This window comes from Gopherus evgoodei, chromosome 3 (genome assembly GCF_007399415.2).
Source record: "Gopherus evgoodei ecotype Sinaloan lineage chromosome 3, rGopEvg1_v1.p, whole genome shotgun sequence".
Taxonomy (NCBI): Eukaryota; Metazoa; Chordata; order Testudines; family Testudinidae; genus Gopherus; species Gopherus evgoodei.
The window spans coordinates 221,101,474-221,126,520 of record NC_044324.1 but is presented as its reverse complement, the minus strand read 5'-3'; the positions used below and the strand labels follow the sequence as shown (position 1 = coordinate 221,126,520).

At 44.5% G+C, this 25,047-nt stretch overlaps 1 protein-coding gene across 2 annotated transcripts in view; it reads right to left on the bottom strand.

Annotated features, from left to right (window-relative positions):
• SOS1 (SOS Ras/Rac guanine nucleotide exchange factor 1) overlaps positions 1 to 23,961 on the bottom strand; it is a 95,139-nt gene extending 71,178 nt beyond the window's left edge. For both annotated transcript variants that reach the window (XM_030558132.1, XM_030558133.1), the window contains exons 1-2: positions 23,822 to 23,961; positions 116 to 241 (exon numbers count right to left, since the gene is read on the bottom strand). In XM_030558132.1, the coding sequence (XP_030413992.1) occupies positions 116 to 241; positions 23,822 to 23,908 (213 nt within the window). In that variant the 5' untranslated portion in view covers positions 23,909 to 23,961. The remainder of the gene's footprint in view (positions 1 to 115; positions 242 to 23,821) is intronic.
• Between the last annotated feature and the right edge of the window lie 1,086 nt (positions 23,962 to 25,047).

Sequence of the window (25,047 nt, the reverse complement as noted above, 5' to 3'; positions counted from 1 at the left end):
ACACTGCATACATGTATTTCTCATGACATTTTAAAGTGCTAATTAATTAGACTATTCATCCATAGCATCCCAAATTAATGCTACAAAATACAGAACAGATAAACATTCTCTGTACCTCTACATCCAGAAAGCTTCTCGGCTGGGCTTGGCACAGCATATTCAACAACTGCAGAATTAACTCCTCAACATATTGTAAAGCATCTTCAGCTGAGGAAAGTTTAGGATGGACTTGCTCCTGAACCTACATTGAACAGAAAATTGATTTAAACCTTGCACACTTTTCCCCAGGAGTCCATGCTCTATTTCCACAGAAGTTAACTTAGAGTTAAAAGAATTTCAGGAGCATGACACCACAGACCTAAAAACTAAGAGAGCCAGAATTCTATGTGGCATAAATCTGCATAGCTCACAGACTGAAGTCATATAAACCATACCAATTTGTGCCAAATCTAACCCACAGTACTTAAGTGAACACGTTTTGCAATACGCAACATTTGATGCTGACTTAGTTCTACTGCAATGCCTACATGACACTGTCTGATAACAAATGGGCTGTGAAGCAGCTATGCATATATTTTTAAAATAAACATTGCATATTTTTCTCTCTCCCTCCCTTCATTTATTGCTTGCAGACTAAACTCTTTAGTCTGGAATAGTCTGTGTGTGTACTATGCTTAATGCAACGTGAGCTACCATAATGTAAACATTAAAATAATTTTTAAGGTACAGGCACTATATTTAAATAGTTTCACCTTTTTAGGAAAATTTAGCAATCTTGAAGCTTAAAATTTAATCAATTTGCCTAAAGAGTTTGGCTTTCAACAAAAGTAAGTTTCCTTTAGTGTTATCTGAAGTTAAACTACTTAAGTGCCAGTTGCACTGTTTTGAATACTTAATTATTCTGAACCAATCTCCAAAATAAAAATATTTACAATATATTACTTCATCAGCTCTGCACTAAGTAATGCTTCAAATTTTACAAATGTGAATGTTACACAGTAAAGGTAAAATTTAGATTTGCAGTTATAGCTGAGAATAAATTCCCAGTGGCTAAATATAGTGAAGAGGCACTCCACTCCCACCTGTTAAATTAGATTTCATTTTCTGGAATACCTGTTTAGTAATTAAAAAGTACTACCTGAAACATGACTGCAGTGTAATGTTTGCTTCCTAACCCTGTAGCTAACAAATAGCTTGGTTTTAACAGTTTAGGTACACACAAAGTACAAAGTCTTAGGCTGTGTCTACATTGCCACTTTCAGTGCTAAAACTTTGGTCCTTCAGGGGTATGAAAAAACACCTCCCTGAAAGACAAAAGTTTTACCACTGAACAGTGCCAGTATAGACAGCACTTTATCACTGGGAGATGCGCTGCTGGAGATAAAGCTACCACTGCTCATTCGGTTTTTTTTTTTTTTTTTAATATATATTGCCGGGAGAGCTCTTCTCCGGTGATAAAGCGCTTCTACACTGCCATGTCACAGTGCTGCCACGGCCGTGCTGTAATGTTGGCAGTGCAGACATACCCTTAGAAGTAATATATTTAAAAACACCTAAGAACATTGGTTTTGGAGTATTCACCACAACTGTTTAAGGAAGCAAAGGAAGCTGATAGGTAACAACCTTCATAGTCATGCCAAGTAGCAAAACCGTCAAATTTACTATCTCGCCACAACCTAACTCCAAAACCCATTATCAGTCACCCCAATCACCACAAACCCTTAAGCTACCTTCCCTAAATCATAAACCATCAATCTAATCCAAATATCAACCCAACATGCCAACATTCAGTAAACAATTAATTATGGAGGCATCATTAGTAGCTCCACAGTTAAGGCTGCGTTCATATTTGTACTTACAGCAGGAACTAAATCTTATGAGGAAAAAAAAGTATAACACGTGCTTGCATCATTCTGCCTCAGAAGCAGAAGCCTATTGGGCCTGCTGAAGCACTCCACGGGGCTTCATGTTTGGGTACGGTTCTTTGTTATAGATCCTGCCTTTGAATTTGTTTAGTTTGCTAAAACTTCAATGAGAGAGTGGGTTTAGTTTGACAAATTTATGTCCACACTTAGTAGGTCTTAAAGCATCGCTACGAGTCATTCCTTTTTACTTTAAAATCCCTGGCAAATCTTGAAAAACAAATCTCTGTGCAAACTGACTGACCAGAGCATTTATTCTCAATCTGAAGCAAATTTGATTTTTGCCCAGCACCTCATTCTGACCAGTGTGTATGATATGGTTTTCGTGGCGCTTGTGAAACAACAGGAAAACTACTTGCCTATCACGCAAAAATCAGGGACAGCTCAGTTTACTGCACTCTGATTACCATAGTATCATATGTTGTTTGTATTTCCATTACATAGAACCTAAGCCTTCCAACTGGGATTAGAGCACCACTGTAGTAGCTGCTGTACAAATCGAGTCGGACAGTCCTTGTCCTAAAGAGCTCACAATCTAATTTAGGATGCAACAGTGGATAAACCAAAAATATAGGTTTAGCGAGGGAAGATAAGGAAAGCAGCAATGAGAATATGCATTAACGCAGGCTGGCACATGATTTCAAGATTTGTTAAACAGTGCAAAACTGATAGGAAAACCGTTTCCAGAGAATAGTTATCAGTGGTTCACAGTCATGCTGGAAGGACATAACGACTGGAATCCCGCAGGGATCAGTTCTGGGTCCAGTTCTGTTCAATATCTTCATCAATGATTTAGATAATGGCATTGAGAGATACTTAAAAAATGTGCATGTGATACCAAGCTGGGAGGGGCTGCAAGTGCTTTGGAGGATAAGATTAAAATTCAAAATGGTCTGGACAGACTGGAGAAATGATCTGAAGCAAACAGGATGAAATTCAATAAGGACAAATGCAAAGTGCTCCACTTAGGAAGGAAAAATCAGTTGCACACATACAAAGTGGGAAATAACTGCCTAGGAAGGAGCACTGCAAAAAAGGAATCTGAGGGTCACAGTGGACCACAAGCTAAATGAGTCAACAGCGTAACACTGTTACAAAAAAAGCAAACATCATTCTGGGATGTATTAGCAGGAGTGTTGTAAGCAAGACATGGGAAGTAATTCTTCCGCTCTAATCCATGCTGATTAAGTCTCAACTGGAGTACTGTGTCCAGTTCTGGGCACCACATTTCAGGAAGGATGTGGACAAATTGGAGAATCCAGAGAAGAGCAACAAAAATGATTAAACATCTAGAAAACATGATCTATGAGGAAAGATTGAAAAAATTGGGTTTGTTTAGTCTGGAAAAGAGAAGACTGAGGGGGGACATGATAACAGCTTTCAGGTATGTAAAAGGTTATTACAAGGAGGAGGGAGAAAAATTGTTCTTCTTAACCTCTGAGGATAGGACAAGAAGCAATGGGCTTAAACTGCAGCAAGGGAGGTTTAGGTTGGATATCAGGAAAACTTTCTAACTGCCAGGGTGGTTAAGCACTGGAATAAACTGCCTAGGGAGGTTGTCAAATCTCCATCATTGGAGATTTTTAAGAGCTGGTTAGACAAACACCCATCATGGATGGTCTAGATTAGAGGTTCTCAAACTGTGGTCCGTGGACATTCAGGTGGTCCGCAGATGGTTCCCTCTAAGGTGCACACCTGGGCGGCCTCACATGAGAAAATGAAGGGCCACCCACCTAACTAATGGAGCCGCAAAAGGTGTGGCTCCACTAATTAGGTGCCTGGACCCTGGAGAAGGCACATATGTACGGTGAGGTGATAGCCTTGGAGGGAATAGGGAGTAGATAGGAGGGGACAGTAGGGTGAGGGGAGGGGGGCATTTGAGATGTGCAGGGCTGCGGTGGCCAGAGAAAGATGCGACTTTCCCCAGCTCCAGAGCTCTGGCTGCCGGGGAGAGACAGCCCTCTTTCCCAGGCTTAGCTCTGTGGCAGGGGAGAGACCCCCCACTCCTTCGCAGCTCCAGCTCGGGGGCTGTCGTAGCAGGGGAGAGAGGTCACATCCATCACATTAGAAAGGCAAGACTACTGATATTAAAATGAGTTGTGTACTTTTATTTGTAGAACAAAAAAAGTTAATTAAGTTTTTAATTGGGTGAAAAGCATCCGGGCCCACTGATTTGAATTCATTCAGATTGGTCAGAAGATCGCTGACATGTTCTTTACTTATCCCAGTCTGCATCCTTTCCCCTTTATTGTCTATGGCAACTTCACTAGTTGCCTGGTCACATGTTATTTTTTGTGAGAAGACTGAAGCAAAAGTTGGTATAGAGGAGCTCTGCCTTTCTATCATCTTTCATTGCCAGCTGACCTCCCTCCACTGAGCAGTGGACCCACACCATCATTGATCTTTCTTTTTTTGTCTGACATATTTGAAGAATCCCATACTTGTGTCTTGAACATTTCTTGCCAGCTGTAACTCATTTGTTGCCTTAGCTTTCCTGATTTTGTTCCTACATGCTTGCACTATTCCCATGTAGACTTCCTTGGTGACATGCCCCATCTCTTTTGTATCCTTTTTGGTTTTTAGAGAGCTAAAAAGCTCCTTGTGAAGCCACATTGGCCTCCTGTGGCTCTTCTTACCTTTCCTCTGCATCAGAATAGCTTGATGTTGGGCCTCTAGAATTCTATCTTTTAAGAAATACCAGACCTCTTCGACTCCTTTTCTTTCAAATTGGTCTTTCCATGGGAACTTGTATACTATTTCTCTGAGTTGAAATCTGCCTTTCTGAAGTTGTGTCCTTGATTTTCCTGTTCTCACACCCTCCTTTCCATGTAGGGTGACCAGGTGTCCTGATTTTATAGGGACAGTCCCGATTTTTGGGTCTTTTTCTTTTATAGGCTCCTATTACCCCTCACCCCCATCCTGATTTTTTACACTTGCTGTCTGGCCACTCTATTTCCATGGGATCTTGAATTTTATCAGATCATGATCACATCCTCCCAAATTCCCAATCACCTTCACATTTGCAAGTAATTCATCCCTGTTGATCAAAATCAGATCCAAAATGGATGACCTCCTACTTGTTTCCTCAATTTTCTGAATCAGAAAGTTGACCCCCACACGTGCTAATAAATACATGAACTCAGAAGATGACGTTAATGTTCTGTTTACTCAGTTCATATAAACAGCTAAACATCACACTCGAGTACCAAAGATCTCTATTTATCTGAACACTTGACCACACCCTGAAATGAAACGAATATATATATATAGCAGAGAGGTAGTGCAGAGGCATGTGATTGCTGTCAGAAGGTGTCAGTGAGCTTCAAATTATGGAATTATATCCTAAGTGACTATTTCTACACAGATAAGAGAAAGCTGAATGGACACATTCTTGACTAGGCAGACAACTTGTCAAAATGAGTATTCTTTCATCTCTTTTTATAACTTTAAATCATAAGTTACAATACATACATAATACATTCATAAAACGTAAGACAGAGCAAACATGGCAACAGACAAAAGAACAAGGATCGTTTGGCTTTACCATACCTAAAAGCTTATTTCTAGACATACCAACTTTAAATATTTATTTGAACTATTTTGTGACTGGTCTATGAAGACTGAACTGATATGCTGGGGATTCAGTACTTAGAAGAATTGAAAGAACATTCTACTAGGGACAGGTGAACAACAGGATGGTGTGCTATCTTCCCAAAGCCAAGATGTGAGATGTCACTAAGATTGGATAGGCTTCTGAAGTCCACAGACAAGGATCTATTTGTGACAGTTCATATCCGCACTAATGACATTACCTTGCAGGATATTTTACAGATAACAGATTATTTCAGGGAACTCTGAAACATGCATCTGAAGTGAGGTTTTTTACCCACGAAAGCTTATGCCCAAATAAATCTGTTAGTCTTTAAGGTGCCACTGGATTAGTTGTTTATGCTGAAAAAGAATGCCCAAGCTATCTTCTCAGAGATACTTCCTGTCCCATGAGAGAAGGAAGACAGAAAGCAGAAGATTCTGGAGGTGAACTGCTGGTTAGGTAAGTGCTGCAGGGTATGTTTTGGGAAACATCGGTCCACATTCTGTGGGGGGAGGGACCCATATAGTTTGGATGGCCTCCGGATCAGAAGAAGTTGAACCAATCTCCTCAGGGGCAGGCTGGCCAGAGTACTCAGGAGGGTTTTTAATAACAGATATGAGCACTTATTTAGCACAAAATCAAGATGCTAAGAATAATCAAGGAGACAAAGGACATGAAGAGAAGAAGTTACTTAATTACCTATCCACCAGTGCTATTTTGAAAAAGAAAATGGTGCTCATAAATGACAACATAACCACAGAGCTGCTGCAAGCTGGTGAGGAACATCTGGTAAACGTGATGCACAAGCTACTCAACAAGATTTACAGACGAGAGATAACAGTATCTGCCCATAAAAAAAAAAAAAGGAGATAAAAGCAAGTGCAAGAACTACAGAGAAATCAGCTTACCGAGTGTGCCAGAAAAAGCATTCACCAAGATACTGAAGAGGAAAAAGAAGAGGTACGTGGAAGGGGCACTTGCAGAGGGACAGGCGGAATTTAAACCATGAGGAAGTACAATAGGTTAGCTACTTGTGAAAAGAACATAACCAAACCTGTTACAACAATTTTATAGACTTCAAACTGCCTTTTTATAGTATTTGGCAGAAAGGGGTATGGCGAATTTTAAGCATGTAATGGCATCCCTTGGAAATTAATCAAGCTGACAGAAAACATCTAAAGAAAGTCGATGAGCATGGTGAAAGTGACATGAAGCTGACGGAATGGTTTTGAGATCACCATAAAAGTGAGACAAGGATATACATTATTGCCAGATTTGTTTAACTGGGTATTGGAAGCTGTAGCACAGACAAATGAATGGTTATGGCTGTAGCACAGACAAATGAAACAAGACAAGTCATGGTATGTGAGTGGAAGGTGCATACAGTCATAGATGATATTGATCTCTATGGCACTAACCAAGTTGGATCTACAGAGAATATTTGACAAGGTAAACTTGAAAAGCAGAAAATTCAGACTGAAGATCAGCATGGAGAAGACAAAAAAGATGGCAATTGGAAGGCAAGAAGAGAGGGCATTGGATAGACATGGTGAAGAATGACATCAAACAAGAAAGTTTAAAGACGAACAATGCCATGAAGCAGATACAAGATAGAAAGCGGTAGAAAGACTTCATTCAGCCCCATCATTGCTGCTGAGCTGACCGATGGGATTAAACAAAAGCACTACACAGACAGCAATCTTAGGAGCCTGAGTAGCAAACAAGGAATTGTAATTGCTCATTTCTTAATATAAATTTGATCTAGTTGGTATTACTGAAACCTGGTAGAAAGATTTGCACAAAAGCTCTCCCAAATGATGAGATAAACGAGCTTCCCTTGGAGAACTTTGAAGTCCAAGATCTGCCTCACCAGGTATTCTTCTGACCCCTGAACTGTGATGGAGGGAGGAGGTGGCTGTATCTGTCCAGGAAAGAAGTTGATGTACTTTCTCCAGCAGGGAAATAATGGAACACCAGATGCACCTTGATCTATTCGGTAGCCAAAGTTTGAAGGCCACCAGGTTAATCAGTTGGATTACCTGGAATGGGCTGAGATATTGGTAGTCAGGTTTCCTTGAGGGCCAGGCTGTGTGTCCATGCATTGCATTGAGCCATACCTGACCACCGACTGTGATGTGAGGGGTGTCCTGCCAAAGGAGGTCAGTGTATCTTCTGTAACCCCTCTTGGCTGATTCTAGGTGGGTTTTCAATTCTTAATGGACATGGTGCAGGTGCTTACACAGGCTAGAAGCTAAAGGAATGTGGCAGGCTAGCAATATGGACAAGTGAAAACAAGGGTGGAAGCCATAGCTGGCACAAAAAGGACTTTGGCAGACTGAGCTGTGGTCGGATTGGAATTGTTGTACCTGAATTCAGCAAAGCGAAGCAGCACCCAGTCATTCTGAGGTAGTTGATAAAGCAACTAACATACTGCTACAAAATTTGGTTCACTTGCTCCATCTGCCAATCAGTCTGCAGGTGATAGGCAGAGGAAACTTAGATTAACATCTAAGATCTTAAATAATTCCTTTAAACAAAAATGAACTGAAATCGTCAAACAATGTCAGATGGTAAATTATGAAGATTTAAGATATGATTAAACATATCTGTTGCCTCTGTAGTAGGAACTTTCCAGCAACTTATGAAAGGAGACAGCTTTATGAGAAGACTGATGATAATTAGTATGGCTGGGTGGCCCTGGAAATTCAGGTGGTCAGTGAGAAAGTCCATAGAAATAGATAACTAGGATTGGGATGGAGTTGGCAAGAGAACCAAAGCCGCCCAGTGGTTTGAGAGAGAGAGAAGAGGTGGAGAACGCAAGAGGCTGTCCAAGCACATACATAAATTCTTGCAATGTTCAACATTATACAGCAATATAGGTTTAGCCACCAGAAACTGAGAGATCAGTTTCAATAAATTTTCTAGTGACTGAAATGGCCTGTCGGGATGACTCATGATATAGCTGGAGCATGGGTAGATGTGGTACACTATAGGGGACACAGATCTGATCTCTGAACATGAAAATCCCATTCTTGACCCATTTCAGAGTAGAAGCCGTGTAGCCCATGAAAGCTTATGCTCAAATAAATTTGTTAGTCTCTAAGGTGCCACAAGTACCTTCTTGACCGAGAAGTTTGAGCCAGGGGGCAGATCTGTGATGGCTGGCCTCAATTTTACCGCAAATGGACCATGAGACAAGGAAGACTTGAAAAGACAGTAAATCGCTGTTTGCTAATACACTGACAAGATGACAGGGATTCAAGACTGTAGCAAGCTATGGGGGGGTCTATTCCCTTGTCTAGGTACTCGTTCTTGTAAGATAGTATGCCAGGCTTCACATTTTGGGTACCAGGGCAATAGGTTAGGGTAAAAATCAAATCAGGAGGAGGAGAAAAGGGACCAACAGATCTAGTGTTGATTAAGAGCATTTGCAGTTTGCAGGTATTCTCAATTTTTTTGATCCGTGAATATACCTAAACAAGAAAACATGCGCATTCCAAGTGATGACACTAGTCCTCAAAAGATAGCTTTGATGACCATCAGTTTCCTGTCACAGACCTTGTAATTTTGTTTCACAGGCATCAGCTTTCAGGAGCGGAAAGAACAGAGATGGAGAACACTCAGGGACCTATTTGCTATGATAGCACTGCTCTGATCACATAATAGGAGTATCTGCTTTGACAATAAAAGTTTAGTCAGCTCCAGGTGAACTAAGATGAGTGCTGATGTAAATGTTTCTTCCAGCTGATCAGTTGACACAGGAAGCCCAAAAGCAGTGTTCTCTGGCAGCAGCTGGGTAATTGGGGTCATTACCTTTGAAAACCTCACTGATGAACCACTGGTAGAAGTTGGCAAAGTACAGAAAGCACTGGACATTGCAGACCTTTCTCAGCTCTGCCTAGTCCACACCTCTCTGGGATCCATATTTATCCCACTGGACGAAGTGATATAGCCTAAAAAGCCAAATGGAAGATACAAAGAGCTGTTCTTTTGGGGCAATCGGAATTGGAGCCCCAGCAGTGGATGTAAACTGACAGATAAAGTTTTTAGCCACATTCTCATTGAAGTATTCCTGTAGGTCAGTGGTTTTCAACCTTTTTTCCCATTTGTGGTCCCCTAAAAAATTTCAAATGGAGGTGCAGACTCCTTTGGAAATGTTAGACAGTCTTTGGACACTCTGGGATCTGCAAATCACAGGGTTGTAGGGCCCCGAGTTCTTGGTCCAACAAGGGATAAATTAATTCAAATTAAATTTAAGCCCATGGCTGGAGGTTGATGGGGAAGCCATAATACTTACACAGGGACAGGACATCAGCTTTTTTTTTCTTTTTTTTTTTTAAATCAAACATTAGCAAAATCTCAATATTTTGCAGGGACTGGTGAGCCATTATCTCCTTGAATTACAGTGGCCTTCTCCACGGCATTCTTCATTTTCTTGGTGCCTAGTCACCACTGCTGGCAGAAGCCAGACTGATGCCATATCTCCTGCATCTTCCAGGAGATATATGGATCATGGACTGAGAGCAAGGGGATGCAGAGCATGACTGGGAAGAGAGGTGATTTAAACAAGTTAAATTGGAGTTTCTTTGTGGTCTTGGATTTTGACGAGAAAAGGTGCAATTTTGTGGGTGACAAGACCAAGTACAGCATGGTACCATCAATCAACTCTGAAGCAAGCTTTCTTTGTAAAGGAACGTGGTTAGCCTTAATAAATTCTGCGTCCACAAGATTGCTGAAGACCCCTGAATCCACAAGCACAAGCTGTGTGAAGCAGACACAGAAAAAGACTTGTAGCTGGGTCTGGCAACAGTCCACAACTGTTAAAAATGCATGTTGGCAGAAGGGTCTGTTTGGCGAAGGACATGGTCATTTCCTGGATCTGCACAGGCCTAGATTTGATGGAGCATTTAGTGGCAAAGTAGCCTCACCCACCACAGTACAGGCAAAGGCTGTTAAATTGCCAGTACCCCATCTGCCGCTCAGTGAGGTGTCTTGGCATTGTGCCAATCTGCACAGGTTCTGGCCCCGGGACTGCCTTTGGAGGCAGATGGGTATGGGACTGGGCTAGACTGGGCCTGGACATGTACCAGACAGTCAGTAGTCAAGCCATATGTATAATTCAATGTCTGAGCTCAGTACAGTGTGTGTATGGGTCATCCTAGCCCAACTCATCATTTATGTTATCGTCTAGTCCCTGTGGAAGTGATAGACCTGAGCTGCCTTGTTCTGCACTACATCAGTGACCAGACATTGAAAGCAGGCAGCATATGCTGAGATGGACCAATGGCCTTGTTTAAAAAACTGTAGGTGACTTCAGCGATACAAGTACGGTTCAGGTAACCTAATGAGTGAAAAGGGACAAATGAACAGGTCAAAATGGTCAATGAACGGACTTGCCTGTTCTAGAAGTGATACCTAGTCTAAGGAGTCACCAGTTAGGCTATATCTACACAAGGACTTCTGTCAGTAAAACTTTTGTTGGTCAGGGGTGTGAAAAGAACTCAGCCCTAACCGACATAAGTTTCCCCAACAAAAGAGCTGGTGTGGACAGCACTATATTGGCTGGAGACACTCTCCCGCTGACATACCTACCACCGCTTATTGGGGGTGGTTTAATTATGCCGACAGGAGAGCTTTCTGCCGTTGGCACAGAGCAGCTACACGGGAGATCTTACAGCGGCACAGCTACAGCAATACAGCTGCGCTGGTGTAAGGTCTGTAGCGTAGACATCACTGCAGTAATCTGATAAGCCTCTCTGGCAGCAGGACCTTCGGGGCTCGTTTTATGGATACTGCGGCTAGATTCACTGGAAGTACTCAGGCTGCCAGGATCTGTAAATGGACAGAGGAATTCTTCAATTGCAGCTGGGCAACTTGTCTCTGAAGGCACTGAACTAACTCCAACATCTCAGTAATGGATGTTCAGGGGGTTTCCATCTCAGCCGCTGGACTGAGCACAAAGAGGGGAGTCTGCTCAAACTGTCCGAATTGCAGGGCGGATGGATGAGGCAGGAGCAGATACTGGCTCACATGGAAACAGGCAGAGAGTCTGGAGCAGAAGCAAGGAACAGCTGGACCAAGAACAGGCAGAGGCTGGAGCAGAAGCCATGCGGCACGGGCAGTTTGATAGAACTACTAAGCAATGGAAGTGCTCCTGGCCAGGTAATGACTGGAGACTGCTCAGCTGACTAGAGAAACTACTTCCCAAGGCAGGTATATAGGGTCCAAAGGGATCACCTGGGTTTTCAATGGTGCCTTGGCTGAACCCTGGTTGGATGGAGTGGGGCCTATCACAAGACCTGCAGGTAACTGCCTCTGATGACTCACTTCAGGCTCAGGGATGGCTTAAGCAGGCTCAGCAGTAACTCAGAGATGACTCATGATACAGCCAGAATGCTTGTAGCAGAGCTCTGGAAGAACACACCTCCACTGCCCCCCCATAGCACTGAATTATCAAACTGGGGAAATAGTTGTAATGGAAAGATTGACATCTCCACTGAAGAAGCAAACAAAAAATATTTAGAAATTTGGTTTCCTTTCATTGTTTACTTGGATACAGAACAATCTCCTGCTGCCAAAATAAAGAATCTACATTTCTGAATATCAATTTAATTTTCAATAATGACTGGAAGGAGTGGCTTTTGGATCTTTGTCAAACCACAGAAGATGATGTTAGCCTATCTGAAATAGAAAGATTGGACTATATATTGAAGATTGAAAATGCTAAAGATACAGAACTGGAAACTAATGACACTTTGCAAATGCAATTTGTATGAGGGTTTATTTGTGGAAATGTTATGAGCAGGGGAAACCACAGAATTGGAATTTTCTATACTGTAATTATACTAGAATTTTTATAAGAAATTTCCCTGAGATAACAAGAGATTGTTTGTGAGCGAGATTTCCCCCAAAAGCTATAGAACAGGGGTGGCTCTAGATATTTCACCGCCCCAAGCAGGACGGCATGCCGTGGGAGGCGCTCTGCCAATCGCCGGTCCTGCGGCTCTGGTGGACCTCCTGCAGGCGTGCCTGCGGAGGGTCTGCTGGTCCCGCGGCTCCACCGAAGCCGTGGGACCAGCGGACCCTCCGCAGGCACGCCTGTAGGAGGTCCACCGGAGTCGCAGGACCAGCACACCCTCCGCAGGCATGCTGGGATCTGGAGCCGCCCCTGCTATAGAACTATTGATAGCACTCACTTGCTCATTACCTGCAGGTCTGAAAGCAACATAGTGAAACAGGCCATGGTGAACTGCACAGCTAGTTGAATGAAGTGAACAGTTATCCCTCCTGGTAAAAAAAAAAGAATACCAGGACACAAACCCATACACGCTGAATTGTTATCTATTCCTCTTGATACTGTGACAAAGTTCCTCTTCTACCTTGGTGGGTCCTGCACTTATTGGCAAATTTGCTCACCTCAGTGATCTCCCCCACAGTCTGGATCAACTCCTCCTGTGTCTGATCAGGAGTTGGGAAGTTTGGGGAGAACCCGGGCCCGCCCTCTACTCCGGGTTCCAGCCCAGGGCCCTATGGATTTGCAGCTGTCTATAGTGCCTCCTGTAACAGCTGTGTGACAGCTACACCTCCCTGGGCTACTCACCCAAGGCCTCCTCCAAACACCTTCTTTCTCCTCACCACAGGACCTTCCTCCTGGTGTCTGATAACACTTGTACTCCTTAGTCCTTCAGCAGCACAGCCTCTCAGTCTCAGCTCCTTGTGTCTCTTGCTCCCAACTCCTCTCACGCACTTCCTCTCCTCTGGCTCCTCCCCATCTGACTGGAGAGAGCTCCTTTTAAAACCCAGGTACCCTGATTAGCCTGCCTTGATTGGCTGCAGGTGTTCTAATCAGCCGGTCTGCCTTAATTGGTTCTAGCAAGTTCCTGACTACTCTAGTGCAGACCCTGCTCTGGTCACTCAGGGAACAGAAACTACTCACCCAGTGACCAGTATATTTGCCCTCTACCAGACTCCTGCACCCCACTGGCCTGGGTCTGTCATAATACTTTGTGATCCAGCCCAAGTTTTGCTATCTTCAAATTATACCAAGTACCTGTATTTTTTCCAATCACCAACTTCAGCAACTCTGTGTGGCTATGAAAGACTAACAGAGATTCAGATTTAGTTAACCACATCTTCAGTATATCCAGGGGGTGGTTTTACATCTGGTAACAAGTTGTTACGAAGTGGGAGGTTTACAGCAAGAATTGGAAGGAAGTGGGGCAGCTACTCAATTTTATCTTCCACAGTCTGCAGGGATGACAGGAGTCCAGAACAACTGTGCCACGGAAGTTAATATAAGGAATGTCCTATATAGGTGATGCAGTGGAGACAAGAAACTGATGACATCCAGTGTTACTGTGAGCAACAAGTCAAGCAATGGATTGGAGTGAAACCGTTTGAAATGAAGTCAGTTAAAAATGTGTTAAAACAGTCTCATAGGCAGGCATAGCATGAGTGCCCCAGCCAATTAGCATAGTTTTACAATCACTTTTGAAAAAGTTTTTTTTGCCCCATTACTGTTCAAAAGACCTAGACATGGGAAGCTGACATTAGATGAGTTCCTGTACCTCTAGAAGCATTCTGTGTATGGTTACTTTCATTACAGTAAATTGTAAACAAAAATATTTTTCCCTCAGCTCTGTCAACTTAGGTAAAATAATTTCAAACAAGTGTGACTTTTCATAGTGTCTCTTAACTGAGTGTCGGTACCAGTTGCCTTGTTGTGAATAATGCTCAAATATTTCATAATATTCTGTACTGATGTGAATGTGAAACTGTAGAACATTTTTATGGAAAGATAATCAGTTCTTTTGATTTACTTCTTTTGAGGATCACTAAAACATTTAAGATGTTCCTCAACTGCCACACTTTTTAATCACAAAAACTAAGATTCAGGAGAGAAGCAGGCTCTAGGTATGCATGAAAGATCTCCACTGTCTGAATCAGTAGTATAATGTGTGGAAAGGTGGTGTAGGGAGAAGGTTCATCACCAGGCAGTCTCTTGAAGACAGTGTAAATTCACTAGACTGGAAGAATCTTGACTGAAGTTGCTGGAAGGCACTGATTGATGATGTCTAGCTACAACCTTAGTGTCTGTTTCCAAGCAGCAATAAAACAGATTTTGATCATCCCCAGTCACCTAAGAGATCTCATGTTCGAGTCTATCTTCAACCTCAGACTCAGCTTCTGTCTGTAGTCTTATCTTGTTGCCTCTGCAGCCTTAGCTTCTCAAACCTCACACTGGCTCCTGCTCCCTGCTTTCTTATCTTGGTGGAGCGCTAGGAATATTTTGTCCTTTGTCAATATCTTCCTTCAGTTATCGGAGGGCTTTGTGTTCCTCTGCTTTTGCTCCTTCAAAATACCACTGATCAGGCAAGGAAGCATCTCAGAGTGCACATCAACATCTTCCTTATTCAGTGCATTGCAGTCTATATCTGTCTTACTGGACTCTATATCTGTTCTAGTGGAGAACCAGAAGAAACAAGTTAAGGTCAAGTTATCATTTGAACTGCGTAAGCACTGGAAGTTTGGAATTCAGCTGTTCAGGGCAAAGATGGGTGAGATTTAGAATATATCCTGAGTTTGACAAAATACCCTAAAAATTAGGATTTGAGGAATTCTTGAAGTATATTTACCTTAAGGAATTATTTTATTCATTATTTCAAGTGTCCCAGGCAAGGATAAGAACGTCATTTTGGGCCTTTAAATATTCCTTGTTACATGCCAACCAAATGTAGCAAGAGGGTAATGACAGGCCATTCATAGACATTATAATGATGAATATTCCACTATTGTATGCTTCTTTCCTCACTGGCTGGGAATATTCCACCTTGCCCTTCCCCTGAACCTGTATTGCCATACAGGTCAGAAACCTGGACCCTCTTACAGACAGACAGACTTGGAGCAGTTACATACATTCCCTATGCGCTGTCAGCTCCAAATCCTGAGAATAAAGTGCTCTGACTTTGTGCAAAACATCTAGCTCTCAGAGCTCTGGCATTCCTCCAATTGCTCATTATATTCAAAAGCGACGTTTGCATGCTCTTCTGCCATGTCACCAGGATGGTGAAGGAACACTTCAGCACATCACACTCAAACTCTCCATCAACACAGAAAGGGGTGCATGCCCTGAACCTATCTGGCACCACCCACAGGACTGCCCTAGAGATTTGTGGATTCACAAGATTGAGCCAGATTGGGAAACTTCACTATGTGATGTCTGGTGCGATGCCGTCAACCATGGTCAGTCTAGCTAGTACAACAATCCTCAAAAAACTGTGTGTGTTTGATGATGATGCTTTCCCTATCATATCAGGGTATGAAAAATTTTAATTGGACACAGAAAAAGAATGCTTTCTTGTACATTATATAGTATGTTACTCTCCAAAGAGTCCCATTAAAGTCAGACGTGCTAACCAATCTGGGCATGTAGGCATCCTTCAGTCTCGAAAGACCATAAGTATGCGCCCAAGGGGTGAAGAATATACTCAGTTGCTTTTAAGACAGCTGCGAACATGGCTGAAGAAACCCAAGAGAATCTCTGCTGTATGTCAAATTTAAAGGTGATGTTTTGACGTTTTGGGCTCTGCCTTCTGCAAGCTCTTTTCTCTGCTAAACTGGATTGCTTCCTCTCATAACTCTGGAGACCTTTGTTAAGCTCTTATTTCGAAAGGCTGTGGTCTTGAGTATGATCTTCCCATTTGTTCACATCCATGTCCATTTCTTTGAGGTCTCACTTGCACACATCCTTGAAATGCAATTTTGGGTGTCCTTTGGGTCTTTTTCCAAATCCCAATTCACCATAGAGGATGTCCTTCAGAATGCGCCCATCAACATGGGTAAGGGTATTAAAATCTGGTGAGGTGACTGGGAAAGGAGTAGGAAGGAGAAAGCTCTCTCTTCCTTCTAGCAATCAGTTGGTGTGTGCAAGCTTCAGATGTATACAACACCTATTGACAGATAGGGTATGTCTGTATAGCGTTTTGGAACCCACGGGAATGAGCCTCTCAGTTCAAGTCAACAGACTCCGAGTAGAGGGGCTCTAAAAAGAGATACATAGACAGAACTGAAACTGCAGCATGTTTTCAGAGCCAAAACTCCAGGCCATACTGCAACTGCATAGCTATGCAGACAGTGCTTTCTTTAGAGCACTAGTGCCAGTGTCCCTGAGTCTGAGTCTGTCGACACGGGCTGGAAGGCTTGCTCCCATGTGCTCCAAAACACTGTAAATATGCCCAGGGACATAATGGGAAGATTCATGAACTGCTAGAATTAAGAGCACTGGACACTGTCTCCAGGGTGCTATCTCTAGATCTCCCCAGCAGCCACCACCCCCAGCTTCACCAATCCTACATACTAGCCTCTGGCTACAGGTTTAGCCCTTTGGCCAGTAGAGTGTGAAACTTTTACCAGATGCATACTAGTTGCAAAGCTTAACAATTGCATTGCTGAAATATTTGATGCATTGATAAAGATGAGTTCCATTGTGAACTTATTTTTATAGTATCAATTTTGTCCATAATGGACCCATGGCTTTATTCTGGGGGATTCTCCCCCACCGCATTTTGTACCTGTAGAATTTAGCAATATATATAAGTTTAGCTTTTCCAGGAGCTTTAATGTTTAAATGTTCTCAGTTGTATTCAGCTGCTTATCTCTGGCCCATTCCCAATGGGATTTTACTAAAATGGATGCAAGTTAAGCGCGGAAGTTTCCATTACTACCTTTATAACAAATAATGGTAGCAGCTGTAACCTATGATTCTAGAGAAGGGTAGGCAGTATTTAGAACGAAGATATGAAGCAGACAGTGGTCTCAAGAACAATGGAGCAGTTAAAATTTGTTACATCGCTGCAAATTAATGCATGGTGTGGGAAGCTTCAGAACTCACTTACCCCCAATATTCCCCAAATCCAAGTCAGTCTGCCTCTCATTTCCCAGATATACACAGTGAATTAGAATAAATGCTATACGTCAGAGGTCGGCAACCTTTCAGAAGTGCTGTGCCGAGTCTTCATTTATTCACTCTAATTTAAGGTTTTGCGTGCCAGTCATACATTTTAACGTTTTTAGAAGGTATCTTTGTAAGTTTATAATACATAACTAAACTATTGTTGTATGTAAAGTAAATAAGGTTTTTAAAATGTTTAAGAAACTTCATTTAAAATTAAATTAAAATGCAGAGCCCCCCAGAGTGGTGGCCAGGACTCAGGCAGTGTGAGTGCCACTGAAAATCAGCTCATGTGCCGCCTTTGGCACACATACCATAGGTTGCCTGCCCCTGCAATACACAGAAATAAAAAGGAATGCTACCTAGTATGGCAGGTTTCTCATCATCCCTGGCAGTTTACTTTCACTGACTTCTGATAGTTGGCCTCAAACTCCAGGACTATGGGAATAAAGGGAAACAAGAAGACTTTTTATCAATACATTAGAAGCAAGAGGAAGACCAAGGACAGGGTAGGCCCACTGCTCAATGAGGAGGGGGTAACAGTAACGGGAGACTTGGAAATGGCAGAGATGCTTAATGACTTCTTTGTTTCGGTCTTCACTGAGAAGTCTGAAGGAATGTCTAGTATAGTGAATGCTTACGGGAAGAGGGTAGGTTTAGAAGAGAAAATAAGGAAAGAGCAAGTAAAAAATCACTTAGAAAAGTTAGATGCCTGCAAGTCACCAGGGCCTGATGGAATGCATCCTAGAATACTCAAGGAGTTAATAGAGGAGGTATCTGAGCCTCTAGCTATTATCTTTGGGAAATCATGGGAGACGGGGGAGATTCCAGAAGACTGGAAGGGGGCAAATATAGTGCCCATCTATAAAAAGGGAAATAAAAACAACCCAGGAAACTACAGACCAGTTAGTTTAACTTCTGTGCCAGGGAAGATAATGGAGCAGGTAATCAAAGAAATCATCTGCAAACACTTGGAAGGTGGTAAGGTGATAGGGAATAGCCAGCATGGATTTGTAAAGAACAAATCATGTCAAACTAATCTGATAGCGTTCTTTGATAGGATAACGAGCCTTGTGGATAAGGGAGAAGCGGTGGATGTGGTATACCTAGACTTTAGTAAGGCATTTGATACAGTTTCGCATAATATTCTTATAGATAAGCTAGGAAAGTACAATTTAGATGGGGCTACTATAAGGTGGGTGCATAACTGGCTGGATAACCGTACTCAGAGAGTAGTTGTTAATGGCTCCCAATCCTGCTGGAAAGGTATAACAAGTGGGGTTCCGCAGGGGTCTGTTTTGGGACCGGCTCTGTTCAATATCTTCATCAACGATTTAGATGTTGGCATAGAAAGTACGCTTATTAAGTTTGCGGACGATACCAAACTGGGAGGGATTGCAACTGCTTTGGAGGACAGGGTCAAAATTCAAAATGATCTGGGCAAATTGGAGAAATGGTCTGAGGTAAACAGGATGAAGTTCAATAAAGATAAATGCAAAGTGCTCCACCTAGGAAGGAACAATCAGTTTCACACATACAGAATGGGAAGAGACTGTCTAGGAAGGAGTATGGCAGAAAGAGATCTAGGGGTCATAGTGGACCACAAGCTTAATATGAGTGAACAGTGTGATACTGTTGCAAAAAAAGCAAACATGATTCTGGGATGCATTAACAGGTGTGTTGTAAACAAGACACGAGAAGTCATTCTTCCGCTTTACTCTGCGCTAGTTAGGCCTCAACTGGAGTATTGTGTCCAGTTCTGGGCACCGCATTTCAAGAAAGATGTGGAGAAATTGGAGAGGGTCCAGAGAAGAGCAACAAGAATGATTAAAGGTCTTGAGAACATGACCTATGAAGGAAGACTGAAGGAATTGGGTTTGTTTAGTTTGGAAAAGAGAAGACTGAGAGGGGACCTGATAGCAGTTTTCAGGTATCTAAAAGGGTGTCATCAGGAGGAGGGAGAAAACTTGTTCACCTTGGCCTCCAATGGTAGAACAAGAAGCAATGGACTTAAACTGCAGCAAGGGAGATTTAGGTTGGACATTAGGAAAAAGTTCCTAACTGTCAGGGTAGTTAAACACTGGAATAGGTTGCCTAGGGAAGTTGTGGAATCTCCATCGCTGGAGATATTTAAGAGTAGGTTAGATAAATGTCTATCAGGGATGGTCTAGACAGTATTTGGTCCTGCCATGATGGCAGGGGACTGGACTCGATGACCTCTCGAGGTCCCTTCCAGTCCTTGAGTCTATGAGTCTATGAGGACTCCTTTCTTGCTGGTCCTCAGGAAGCACCCCCTCATGAAAGTTTCTCCAGCAAACACTGATAATTGAGGCCAGCTCACTGGCTGGCTTGCTCATCAAGATAGAAACAAACACTTCACAGAAGTAGCAAGTGCCCTGAGTGGTCGCAAAAGAATTGTTATTGCTGGAGCTCCTACTAGTCTCCTTGATCTTGCTCGGGATTGCCTGGCACTGTGCTTAGCGCCCCATTTTGTGAACATCTGAGACATCCTGCACCTTGCTGCTCAAGATCCCAGGAAGCCCTAGTTCAGCTTGCTGCTCAAATGTTTAGATGTATGGCAAGAAGCAAAGATATGGGTAGCTAGTCCAGAAGTTTAGTGATCATGTGTGCACTGCAGCAGCAAATGCTTTGGAGAATACACAGATAAGACTCTGTTACCACAAGCAGAACAGCACAGAGTGCCAGAGACCTTGGGAAAACATGCTCACTCTGGAACATGAGGCAAATGCATTGTAAGATGAAGTCAGAAAGACAGGCTGACTTGATACAGCTGAAACACTTGCGACTTCTAGTCCGCAGTGGGAAGTGCACCAGTTCAGCCAGAACTGAGAGCAAGTGTTTCACTCAGAAGTTCCAGTTAACTGTTAAAACCAATACACTTGTAAAATGCCTAGAATGTCTGTTGTATGTGAAATAAGATATTGGAGTAAGTTTTGCAATCTGAATCCATTCCAAGCAAAGTTTCTTGAACCCCTTTTGCCTTGCTTTCTATGGACAAAGTTCAAAAGTGGATCATAAGACAGCCTGACCATTTTCCCCCTATTCTATTTTACCAACACACAAATTCTAATGAACACATGGGAGTGAGACTTATTGTTCCCTCATTCCTAGTAAAGAATCCTTAGCAAAAAGCATTCTTACAAAAATACACTAAAACTAAAGTCACTAAATCACAGCTCTAATGAAGTAAAATACTTTCACTATAAAGTTTCCGCCTACCCCGCCACATAAGCTCTTGTAGAATGTACAAGTAAATATCTAAGTTCTAACCTAAGTAAAATATTATTCTTTTTCCCTTTCATAAAGAGTTGAATGTTATTTTTAAAAGACAGGTTAACCTATGTGACTCTCAGCTGAGAAATTTCAATTTCAGCCATACTGTTTCATATACACAAAAATGGAGGGGGATAAACAAATATTTAATTATAACTTTAAAAGTTAGAGCAAGCAGGCCTTTAGAGCTGTGCTCTGGCTCCGCTCCAGTTAAAAACCTGCAGCTCCACTGCTCCGGAGCTGCTCCGAACTCCAGCTCTGGCCTCCACTCCGAATTTCTGAAGCAAGTTCCTTTAAACTGATATTTTTTAAAACAGCAGTTACACATATGTTTTAAACTGCACATATACTTGTACAAATAAACCATTATACATCATTAAAAAAGGAGATTGACAACACGCTACCTTGACTAGGCTGAAAAAATCACTTATGGAACTAAGGAACTGGGAGAAGAAAGAGTCCCATAAAAAGGTATAAACAAAAACAATGAATTTCTGAGCCAAACTGGAAAACAAGTGGAATATGTCCAAGAATAAAGTTTCACTAGCAAATTATGAGCCTGATCTCCTTGGGAATGTAAGATCAAGTGAAACTGAGAAAGGATAAACATAATAGAAACAATGATCCACAATAACACAAGAAAACATAATCAAATTCACTTTATCATCTGTAAACATAGCAACCAAAGAAAAATCTGTCAGGGTCTCCTCCCAGGCCTCAGCAAAGGTTTAATAGCATAGTGTTGCACAGTGAGGTCTCACATTACTGAGGTCATAAAATTTATTGAAATACATTTACTATAATATGAAGTATCATAAATAAAATAAAACTAGAGATGTCAAATGGTTAATTTTTAAATTGTGTTTGCAATATTTGATATCATGTGATGGATCAGACAGTCATTAATGCAGATAAATGAAGCCATACTGGGGGAGGGGAAGAGAGAGTCACCACTGTTACAGTCATAGACATTCCCCAAATTGCTCACACTCTGGCTATAAATTAGGCTGCCACACTACCAGTTCAACATGAGAGAAGCACCAACACACTAACTCCAGGGTACGCAGGGGTCTTCCAGGGGTTACATCAACTCATCTAAATATTTGCCTAGTTTTACAACAGACTATTGAAAAAGCACTACACAAACTGAAATTTCACACAGCCAATGACTTGTTTATACTGCTCTATATACTATCCATTGAAATGTAAGTATAGTATTTACATTCCAACTGATTTATTTTATAATTCTATGCTAAAAATTAAAAAAAAAGCCCTTTTCAGTAATTGTGTGACTGTGACACTTTTGTATTTCTAGGTCTGATTTTGTAAGCAAGTAGTTTTTAAGTGAGATGAAACTTGGGGGTACTCAAGCAAGTGACCTCTCTGGTCATTCAGGAACAGACTTAAAGGAAGCAATCCTGCAGCAGAAAAGCTTCAAAAACAGACTCCAACGAGAACCTGCTGAGCTTGAATTAATATGCAAACTAGATATCATTAACTTGGAGTTTGAATAGAGACCAGGAGTGGCTGGGTCATTACATACATTGAATCTCCTCACACCTTCTTGTCAACTGTCCAAAATGGGGCATCTTGATTATCACTACAAAAGTTTTTTTCTCCTGCTGATAGCAGCTCAGCCTCTTAGCATTGGGATGGCTGCTTGCACCTTTTCATGTTCTGTAGTGTCTCTCTCTTCTCACTGTATGTGCCAGTCTATGCATCCGATGAAGTGGGCTGTAGCCCACCAAAGCTTATGCTCAAATAAATGTGTTAGTCTCTAAGGTGCCACCCGGACTCCTGTTCTTTTTGCAGACACAGGCCATGTCTACATCTAAAATTTTGCAGCGCTGGTTGTTACAGCTGTATTAGTACAGCTGTATAGGGCCAGCGCTGCAGAGTGGCCACACTTACAGCAACCAGCGCTGCAAGTGGTGTTAGATGTGGCCACACTGCAGCGCTGTTGGGCAGCTTCAAGGGGGGTTCGGGGAACGCGAGAGCAAACCGGGAAAGGAGACCAGCTTCGCCGCGGTTTGCTCTCGCGTTCCCCGAACCACCCTGCAAACCGCAGGGAAGGAGACCTGCTTGTTCGGGGAACGCGAGAGCAAACCGCGGCGAAGCTGGTCTCCTTTCCCGGTTTGCTCTCTCGTTCCCCGAACCACCCTGCAAACCGCAGGGAAGGAGACCTGCTTGCTCGGGGGTTCGGGGAATGAGAGAGCAAACCGGGAAAGGAGACCAGCTTCGCCGCAGTTTGCTCTTGCGTTCCCGGAACCACCCAGCAAACCTCAGGGAAGGAGACCTGCTTGCTCGGGGTTCGGGGAACGCGAGAGCAAGCTGGGGAAGGAGACCAGTTTGATTACCAGAGGCTTCCTCAGGTATGCTGGGATACCTGCTTATTCCACGGAGGTCAAGAAAAGCGCTGGTAAGTGTCTACACTTGATTACCAGCGCTGGATCACCAGCGCTGGATCCTCTACACCCGAGACAAAACGGGAGTACGGCCAGCGCTGCAAACAGGGAGTTGCAGCGCTGGTGGTGCCCTGCAGATGTGTACACCTCCTAAGTTGCAGCGCTGTAACTCCCTCACCAGCGCTGCAACTTTGTGATGTAGACAAGCCCACAGACTCGCAGGGCTGCTACTCCGAAATCGAGCAGCTCAGACTCCTGAAAGGGAGCGAAGCGGTGAGAGGAGCCTCCATGTGCCCCACTGGGCGCACCAGGCAGGAGCAGCCTCCCCCGTTGGTTTGTAGGACAAGCAGCCCCCCCGCCGTGCATCCATGCCCGCCCCCCCGTGCATCCATGGACTCGCCCCCCCGCCGTGCATCCATGGGCCGCCCCCCCCCGCCGTGCATCCATGGACTCGCGCTGCCCCCCCGCCGTGCATCCGTGGACTCGCGCTGCCCTCCCCGCCGTGCATCCGTGGACTCGTCCGCCCCCCCTTGTACATCCGTGGACTCGTCCCCCCTTGTACATCCATGGACTCGCGCCGCCCCCCCCCCGCCGTGCATCCGTGGACTCGCGCTGCCCCCCCCCGCCGTGCATCCATGGACTCGCCCCGCCCCCTCACCTTTTTGAGGGCCGGCACCAGCAGCCCCCGCCACTTGGGCGCGTTCTCCTCGCTGAAGAACTCGTAGAGCAGCGGCGGCGCCTGCATCCTGCCGCTGGCGGGCTCCTGGCGGCGCAGGCGGGATCAGTGGGCGGCCCAGGGCAGCGGCAGCCCCCGCCAGCGGCAGGACTCAGCGCCGGGGGGCGGCGGCGGCATCCCAGCACCCCCCGGGTCTCTCCTCAGCGCCCGCCCCGGGCAGGGCCCCGAGGCCGCAGAGCGCTCGGCGGGGCGAGGCGGCGCGGGCAGGCGAGCGGCCACCCTGCCCCACCAGCCGCACGGGCATGCCCGGCCCGGCCCCACGGAACCGCGCACACAGGCCGGCCCGCCCGCTCGCGCTGCAGGGCGGAAGGTCACGCGCCGCCTCACATGCCCCGGGGGGGGGAGGGGTCTGCACCAGCAGCTCGAGCGCGGCTGGAATTCTCGGGGCTTTTTCCTCGCCCTGACGGTTACTCCCGAGGGCGCGTGCGCACTGCGGCTCGGCCGACGAGCGCAGGCGCGAGGCCTATGCCCCCGCCCACTCGCCCTGCGCCAGGGCGGAAGCGCGGGTCAGCCGGAGCCGTCAGGGATCTCAGCAGAGCGCCGAGTGCCTCGCTGGGCTGGCGGAGCAGCGGGTCCTCAGACAGCGCCCCTTACAGGTAGGGAGGGTCCAGAGCACCTCCCACGTTGTCCCAGCCCCCGCCCATGCTAGGGGGTGGGGGTGGGGGCTGCCCCTCCTCCCCTCCCTTCCCCAGTCCCTTGGGCAGAGATGGGGGCTGGCTGCCCTAGGGGAAGGGGAGACATTGGGGTCAGGCCCTGAATCCATCACAGACTCCACCCTGTGTCCTCAGGCCAGTCACAGGCCTGCTTTGTGCCTCAGTTTCCCCACCTATAGAACAGGGTCAGTGGAACAGACCTTGGTGAAATCAAAGCAGGGGAGACCCCCCCGTCTGGGGGTACTAGTACCCAAGGGGGGCACCCCCAACCCCACCAGGCACAGGGGGGAGGGGGTGGCAGAGGGGAGCCAGCCAGCCACTCCAGCTCCACCAGGAGCCAAAGCAGCCAAAACCAGGACAGTGCGAGAAGTTCCTATCCCTTTGACTGAATGGTCTTGGCCAGGTGCAGATGGGCTCTTTGCTCCAACCCCTCTACCCTCAGTCTCTTCACCATCACTTACTCTCTTCTTCCTGCCTCACCCTTTTGCTTTCCAT